Consider the following 9,612-nt stretch of genomic DNA (forward strand, 5'->3'; position numbering starts at 1 on the left):
AGCAATTCAACACTATCACAACAATTGTTAATCTGTTCATAACAAACACTAACAGTTCAACACTATCACAACAATCGTTAATCTGTTCATAACAAACATTAACAATTCAACACTATCACAACAATCGTTAATCTGTTCATAACAAACATTAACAATTCAACTCTATCACAACAATCGTTAATCTGTTCATAACAAACATTAGCAATTCAACACTATCACAACAATCGTTAAACATTAACAGTTTTGTACTGTCGTCAAAATAGCAACAAGGCTGCGTTTGGATAGCAATATACCGCTCATATAATGCATTTTCTGATAATATGTAAGAGGTGACACAATTACATACAAATAAACGAACTGTACAGGCCTTCCTAATCAAGCCGCTGTAAATTAAGAAAGTTACAACAATAACGAGAGAAAAAAAAAACACCAAAAAAGAAATAAACTTCGGTCCAAAGAAGTTTTCCAATATAACGAACTCTTTTATGTCACTTCAGGTTTTTATTACTCTCATGTTCGTGTGATACTTTATGACTTTGTCAGTTCAGTATTTTCATATTATGCCTACATTCTTATGTTTTTCATGACACGATGTGATTTCGTTTGTCACTTCTGGATTTTCATATTCTACCACCATTTGTATGTTTATGTGACACAAGTTTTGACTGCCGATTCATGATTTCTATATTCTGTTCAATTCTTATGCTCACGTGATACATCATGTTTTGACTTTGTCATTTCAGGATGTTTTAATGTTAACATGACATGATTTGACTTTATCCAATATTCGTGGGATTGTTTCTCGCGAACTCAGTCTTCCCGCAGTTTTGAAGTTACAAAGAACAAACTTGGTAAGCTGATTTGGAGTGTTTCTATGTATATGGTGTACCGCCCCCCCCCCCCCACCTAGGGAGGTATCAATGGGGCTACAACACGCCCGTAAGGTTACCCAAACGTGATGGTGGTCAAGGAGTAGATTTTTCAGGGTGTTGAAACCGAATCTGGCATGGGATTTTGAATTCCCTCCCTCCGGAATCTTGGGGCGCCTTATTTGAAACTGTATTTATAACCTTAGTCACATGCTAGCGGGATCAAACATGGTACACGTGCTCAAGTACCACAGGTGGGTGTCCTGGCGTTTTTATTTTTTACTAGTAGTAACACCTTTGGGGTAGCTATAGAGGTATTTGGGGAAATGGAGGAGCTTGATCGGTATTAGAACCTCTGTGAATATTGAGGTGGGGACTATGAAATCCGCAACAGAGCGCGGGAATTTTATGCTAGTCACTAAAAAGCTATAATTTATATTTCCGTTGACTTGCATATTGCACAACCGAGAGAAGTTCCACATTCCTGCATATGATACTTTATAAACACCCATATGAATAGAACGATTAGAAAAAAACAGGTGGTTGTAACATCATGTAACAGATGGACACTTTATAAAAGCTTATAAAACAACAGAATCAAACTTATAAAATAAATTACACTGCAAAATTACTATTCAAAAATAGACATATTTAACTTACAAATATTGATTTACCATTAATTTTAAATACTTGTACATGTATCTATAATTACCTGATTGGTGGAGATAATGTAACGTCAGCAACTACACGATTCAGAGTAATGAACATGCCTTTCAAAGATAATAAAGAATTCTCGTTGCTAGGGTACTGGTATAATACGTCATTCTTTGAAGAAAACAAAATAAACACACAAATATATATATATATATATATATACGAAACACAATAAACAGCAAACAATGGAATTAACTGAACTGTATAGTTGGCTTATCTGAATAAACAGAACCAGAGTTAAAGTGGATGATTTGAATACGTTACATACAGGTTATTCCCACTAAAAATTACAGGCTATTTGTGGAGAGCCAAATACTGTTAAAGTAAACAACACATTTGCTAAGTATTGATTTTATACATATTTAACCCCAAAACAGTGAGTCGATCGTACAAAGAAATTCAGTTAAGCCAATTTCACATATAAAGTTTTGCATATGCTTAGAGTTCGATCTCTTGCTTCGAAAAACACAATTAAACTCCCAAAACGTTTTGGTTTTCACAAAAAATCTTACCAAATCAAACTTAATTTTTTTCTCAGGGACACTCCATTTTGACCTTGATTTGCACTGTCAAAATGGTTTGTAACACGTTTTTGACATCTAAGACACTTTGCGCACTTAGTATAAGCAGTAAATGTCCATCAGCTACTGTTACGACTTCAATAGTTGAAGTCTGATTAATCATATGTAAACCAGTCAATCACTAGACGACCTAGGGCAATGAAATTGGTTATAGTGAGAACAACAAAGGATCTAATTTTTGATAATCCTTCTACTTTACAGTTTCTTGTCCTCCTCTGGTTTCTGACGTTTTTTGGACGACCTCTCCTTCTGACCACTTTAACTTCAACAAGAAGCTCACCATGGCTGCATCTACAACGTTTGTAATGCACGTAAACATAATATCTTGCACTTGCAAGTGAGACTAGGGTAAACACTACTTTCGGCCACTCTACTAGTACTGTAGTTTAGAATTGAAAATATGTCGCATAAGTGATTAGTTTGGAATAGGCAATGGACTTTCACCCAAGTTAAGTTGACACAAACAGGGGAAGAACTTATTTTCAAATGAAGATTGTTCTGCAAGATGTGAACCGATGAATATAAAAGTTGTATTCTTTGAAAGCTCTAATACAAAATTATAGTTGAAAGCAATGTTAGTATTTTTATCGCTTTCCAGATACTATGATGATCAAAACAGCCACTAATTTCTGTACCATCGACTCAAAATTTTAGGGCTAAAAAGGGAAACCTTACGTAAAGTTTCAATCAACTTTATATTGATTATAGTACCTGTTATATATTTCTTTATACTTTAAGTTGGGGCCTATTTTTACAAGAATTTCAATTTCTTTTTCTTTTCAGAAATTAGTTAATAAAGGTTTTGTTGCACAGCAACTGGTGGCCGTGAAAAGCGACACTTTCGCACTTATGGTGAGATACTCCATTTTAAGTTAAAACATGGAATAATAAAATATATATTCTTAACAATTATTTGTAAGGTACTTTATAATTTTGTTACGTATTACAATTGCGAATAGCCTAAAACTGAGTTAAATTGTACTTTGGATTTAGAAGTTAAATAAATGCCGATATGTATCCAATTTATAATATTTGCCAACAAGATTGATAAACAGATTTTTCTTTCTTAATACAAATATATTTTAATGTACAACTAATAATACAATTTTACAATAACAGTTATTACAAATAGTTATTACGAACAATGATTTTATACACAAAAGTTTCACAAACGTACAAGCAATATAAAGTCTTCTTTCTGGTCTGGAATTTCCTTGATATCTTATCGAAGGTTCACGATGGGGAATGTTAATTTGGAGTTGACGTAGATACAATTCACTTAATAGGGAGCTAGTTAGCTCTGTGGTCTTCACTTATCACACGCCACGTTTCCGTAAAAGTACTAATGTCCGATGTGAATCCACTGAAGTTAAATGATTTGTAACATTCCAAATTTATAAATGTTCCTGGTCAACTATCTTACGTTACCCAGTTAATAAGCGTTATAATAATCACAGTTATAGCTTCCGAAGTTTATAGCAAACCAATAATAAATACTCTTTTTTTGGCGCAGCGCGTTGGTTATATTTATAGGCGTGCGGAGAGGTTTTCGAAATTTCAGTTTACGTAGCAATACTGACGCAAACGCTAGCGTTTACTTACACACATATATTGTTGATTCTTACACTAGAGAATCTTCTAGAACTTTAGAGAATAGGCGGGAATTTCGCAACAGATTTAACAGTACAAGTTATGTACACTTCTAAATATAAGTTTAATTTAAACAAACATCGATATTAAAATAAATATGTAATAGTAAACCCGTCACAATTTTGATTCTCTTCAGGGAATAAAAAGCAGTAAATGTTCAGTTATTTTTAAGTCCTAACAATTTATCACCCTTAAGATGACAAAACTATGAGTCTAAAAACCTTAAGTGGCTTAAAAGATGACCAAGGTTCTCAAAAATTGCGTGGATAGGTTTTATTGTAACAAATTGACATCACCAAACAAAAGTGTATTACATTTTCAACAGGGGAACTGACGACAATAATGAAAGTAGGTATTTGTGTATTTTATATTTATGACAAAGCTAGTAAGGCTATCTACCACTGTATCTAATTTTGACCTACTGACCAGTGATAAGACAGCCAGTCAGCAACATCCTACCACACACCATCCACGCCAAGGGACTGAATGTTACTCATATATTGCACCCATAGTTAAAATACGGGGGAATATTTTTGTGGTACCGCAGAGATTCGAACCTGGCTCGCCAGCTCCGAAATACAGAGCTCTATCTGAGTGCACTAAAGTAGAAAATGGGAGTTTAACTTGAAGAGTTCCCCTATGCTGATGTATATTAAGTTCTTAAAACGTCCCTTATTAGCTAGTATGTTAACTCTTTAGTTGTATCTTCCATGGATAGGAAACCTTGAGTTGTAGTATTATGAGCCCTAAATAATGGCTACTCGTTACTAAATTATTCTGACAAATTTCCAGTTAAATCCACAAACTTTTTGAAGGGCTTAAGTGGTTAGCTTAAACATTTTGTTTTTGTTGTTGTCGTATAAGCGCAAAGGTACACAATGTTACTTGCGCTCTGTCCACCGAGGGAGATCGAACCCCGAATTTTTGCATTATACGTCTGTAAATGTACCACTGACCTAATGGGAGACTAATATGTTTGGACTAACACGTGTTTGAGTATGTGCTCATATATTTGAAAGTAGGTCGTTAATACTAGTATAATTTATTATTATTTCTTGGTGTCGAGTATATCTTCCTGTTCTAGAATTAAAATGTGGCTAAGGTTTAAAAAAAAGAAAGGTTAGCAATTACTACTCCCCACACAAAAGAACAGTCAGGGACATCATGGATGGTACTCTAAGCACATTCATTTGTGCTGTTACTTACTAGGCAGAGGGTATAAAATTTGGATGATTACACCCTTTCGAATGAAAATAAAGCGAATCAGAAGAGCAAATTAATCATTCCTAATTAGGCCTACTTAACAAAAAAACAACTGAGAATATATACAGTCACTCTGTTCTCATACAGTTAAAATAAATTAAGTCTCTATAGTTTCAACATTGGCATAGGTCAATGTACTAACGTAACATTGGCTAGTTGGATGTACAATTATTATATGTTTGGCACCAGGGTCATACCAGCAAATATATCATACTGAGAATCCCTGACTAAGTCTAATCGGAGGTTGAGTAATATTAATAACACAATTCACACAGAAAACATTAGTTCGGTCCTGCAACTGTTCATACTCACTTGATCTTCTGTATTGGCAGTAGAAAGATACAACAAGACATAAGGCATGTTTTGATAGAGAGACCCTATTTCTTCTATGGTTGCTTTGTCACCACTAACTTGCTTAACTAGGAGACTCTGGAGAGGCTAGGGAAGACAAAAATGAGAAAATTAATTAGTACGGAAAAACTAGGACGATGCTTAATACTTAAGTCTAAACTATGTTTACACTCACGTTTAAATTATGCTTGGCAGGCCTAGATGTATATACTCAAGTCTAAATAATATTTGTTAGGCCTGGCTATGGATGGATATACAGTAATGAAAATAATTATACAAACACACAAGTGATACACAACGAGTAATGACATCTAGATGGCGAATTTATTAATGGTACAAAACATTAATTATCTCAGAAAATACAAGATAAAAGTGAATAAAAGTTTTACAATGCACTCATATTTTGTGTACGAGTCCATTGCTCTACACAGAGCATTACATCGTGTTTTCATGTTGCCATGCAACTTATCACTGTACAGTTATGGAATATTGTTCAATTGTCCAGTATTACTCTCCAAGATACAGCCAAGTTATTTGGTCGACTGTATGTCTACATAAAACCCATTCGTCCTCAACAATTTCATGACCGGACTTTGTGCAGTCCAAACAAAGGTTTTGAAAGTTCCACCGGCCTCTTTACAGTAAAGATATCGTTACACACCATATGCAGTTCGGAATAACACAGGCCTGCGAATTTAAACTACATAAAAGTTGTTTTGGTTTTAATAACGGATCTTCCATATTTCAGCTACGCAGATTTTGAAAATAATATTCATATTTTTTTTTATCACGTAAGGATTTTGTACAAATCGGGAAGAACAAAAAACTCTTACTTAGATCAAATTATTATTTCGTTTACCACAATAAACATTTTTTATTATTATATTTGTTAACAAAAATACAAAAAAACTGAAGGGAAGAACATTGATGTCAAACGAATATGCATCCTCATTCATCCCGATTTTTTTTTGTGTGAACTCTATGTCTTTTAGTCTCAAAACTGTATGTTGTGGTCTTTCTTTTATGTACGTGATCGAGAAAAATGGATATCATTTTCGGATTTGGTGTATAGGAATTACTATAGAACACTTAAACATTTCAAGACAATAAAACAATCGCAGGCCTGTGTAATCATCGTGCTGGAAAATGAATCTCAATACGAGTTGTGTTCATGAGAGAATGGCTTAATAGATGAGAATCCGCCGTTCTTGTCAGCACTCGGGATGTCAGTTTTTGTGTAGATCACCACCACCATCATCGATTTAGAAGCATTCACACACTTGTACCAATCCCCCATTATGCTTTAGGTGCTGTAACACATTGACTATGATACTGTTATCTTCTGCACGCGCCATCGAAGAAACTGTCGTTGATTGTTGCCAAACAACTGAACATGGATTCATCGGTAAAGAAAACTTTGCTCATTCCACTGTTTGAAGCCCATTCCAACCTTTTGGTTTGTTTAACTCTTCTCAACGGTGATTTTCGAGCAACTGAACGTCCGCTAAGACAATTTCAAGCTATCCTTTATTTGCAGTAAAGTTGCTGGCAAAATCTGTATCCAACTGTCCTCTGTCTCATAAAGAAAACACCCTGAGATACTTAACATTGCTTTTGGAGAGTTTCAATTTTCTACCTTGATCAATTCCATCAACAATGTTAGTGTCACATACCTTCCTAAGTCATGTATACAGCTGCTACTAAAACACGGAGTTTTGCCACAAATTTTTGTATTTTATTTATACACGCTTGTAATGCGGTACTTCAGCCTTGGGAGTCATGACTGGATGTAAACTGCTATTACTGGGCATAGAATGACTCCCTGTACTTTTATAGGTTTCATTCTAGTGTGGATGACAATCAAACATACGTTAAAATATCGACACGTGCAGTTCATTTTCGCACAAAAAAGCGTGTGAAATTTCCATCGTATATTATTTTACACACCTTTTCCTCGCCGTTTGCATAATTATTTCCAGAACTGTATAAATTAAAGGCCAAATAATGAACGTCTGGCTATAAACACATACTCAAGTTTAAATGTTGTTGACAGAGCTTACTATAGATATATACTCAAGGTGAAATTATGCTTGGCAGGCCTGGCCACATACATAAAAGATTAATTAAGAATTGGGATTTTAAAAACCTGCAAGTGGGGATCCTAAAAAAGTAAGGAAACAAGGCTGGAGATACTGTAGACATTATTTACTCACTACAAACCCTTATTTTGGCTCCATACTGTTACCAAGAAATACCTTTGGTGGAGGCAAAATATGGAGTTGTAGTTTGAGTTATGTCTACAGTATCTCCAGCCTTGTTTGCTTACTTCTTTTTTTACAATCCTTTTTTGCAGGTTTTTAAATTTCCAATTTTTTATTCATCTTGTTTGCAGGCTTTTGTTGTGCTTAACTATGGGCAAAGGATTACTTCATATGGTAGCTAAATTTATACATTGTAATGATGATAAACATAGCTAGTAGCTAACTGATACAGTTCATGATGATTTACTGTAGCTATTGACTATTTGATCGCATTAGTTCGAGATGTACAAGTTACAACAGGAGATTATCATAAAGATTTGTTTGATAATATAATGAGTATTTATAGTTTATGTGTAACTAAATGCTCTATATATAATGCATAGCAATGGGCAAATATATGCCAAGACTAGGACACAACCCCCAATATGGGCGTAGAAAATTTTATCAGTAGAAAAGTAGCCTTTTCAAATAAAACATATACGTCTAAAACATCGCTTTAGATAAACTTTTAGGTCTCTTAAAGTAATTATTCTACGAATGTGTGTAATAAAATTTATATTATGTGTACTGATTTTTTTTACTCCCTCACTTCAAAAATAATATAGGGGTTGGCTCTCTGAAGACACCAATTGTATAGTGTACAAAGCATTGAGTATCTAAATGTTACAGGCATCTAATGTGCACCTATTATTTGCTGGTAATTCCTGTTTCACTCTGTATTTAAGCTTTTTTAAAAAAAAACATAAGAAAGCTAATTTCGAGGAGTAATGATAACATCGTTTACACTATCATTATGATGTGTTTTAGTTTATGTAAAATATAAAAGAAACAAATCGACTTTTCAATACCACTACGACCTTCGCAGTACTTAATTGGTATTTTACAAAAGATTAGGGTGCAATGTATCATACCGTTTTAGTTGTAGGGTGGCAAGAGAATAATAATAAGAATTACAAACGGCCATTTTGAGCAGATTTTCTTTTCCTTGTAAGCCTAACAAGCGTGCTTTTTATGCCTTTTTATATACGTACAACCTTAGCAGTCAATTGAATCTTTACTGTTTGAGGTGCTTTTTGCTCGAACGTTCTCTTAGGGTTTTGTGCAATTTCTTGCGACCACTATTATGAACCACTGTCGTGGTTCACGACATTCAAGTTTAAATTGTTTCTTGGCGGGCCTGGCTGTAGATGTATACTCAAGTTTAAATGTTGCTTGACAGGCCTGACTATAGATATATACGTTTGAGCTACTTCTTGTAGTTACTGCTAATTGAGAACTTTGAAAATTTTGACAACGAAGCTTTACGTTCGATAATTTAGTAAGCCACATACTATTGTAATGCTTTCTTTTACACACCATATGGATCTGGTTTCAGGGATAAAAATTAACTTCCCGCTAGGGGTGCGACAATATGACCCTCTTAGTGGCTTAATCTTCCCATTTGATAATAGATTCTCTCGCGAACCGACTTCGCTCTATTTCTGTAACAAGGTCTCCCTCGATTTCTTTCCCAGGCTATAAACAACTTTCCATTATTGCTTTTACTGATGATACCAGGGTTATCATTGGACAAAACATGGAATTTCCAGATGTTGGGTCTGAGACTATTTTCCCCTAATGTCACATTCAAAATGCAATACGTTTTAAAAGCAAGTGGCATATGGTTTGAAGCATAAACAAATAGACTACACGTTGAGTTATAATTAAATCATTGTTAGTATTAAGTTGATGGGGATTTTTCTTCGCTTTGGCTAGACAAAAATACACTGGGTTGACTTATAGAATAATTTTCAAACAATCTTTATTAACTGCGTCTTATCCCCCCCTCCCTTTCCCCTTGGTGGTAAATGAAATTGTGGCTATAACTTGAATAAATTATATGAAACTTTTCTCAATCTAAACAAAATATATTTTTTTACACAT

At 34.3% G+C, this 9,612-nt stretch overlaps 1 protein-coding gene across 1 annotated transcript in view; it reads right to left on the bottom strand.

Moving 5' to 3' along the window:
• Positions 1–9,612, bottom strand: part of LOC106457997 (protein inturned-like) — a 103,494-nt gene that overhangs the window by 64,542 nt on the left and 29,340 nt on the right. Inside the window, exons 5-6 of the mRNA XM_022384116.1 lie at positions 5,390–5,515; positions 1,582–1,694 (exon numbers count right to left, since the gene is read on the bottom strand). Of these exons, the coding sequence (XP_022239824.1) occupies positions 1,582–1,694; positions 5,390–5,515 (239 nt within the window). The remainder of the gene's footprint in view (positions 1–1,581; positions 1,695–5,389; positions 5,516–9,612) is intronic.

The sequence above is a fragment of the Limulus polyphemus genome, unplaced genomic scaffold (assembly GCF_000517525.1).
Source record: "Limulus polyphemus unplaced genomic scaffold, Limulus_polyphemus-2.1.2 Scaffold402, whole genome shotgun sequence".
Taxonomy (NCBI): domain Eukaryota; kingdom Metazoa; phylum Arthropoda; class Merostomata; order Xiphosura; family Limulidae; genus Limulus; species Limulus polyphemus.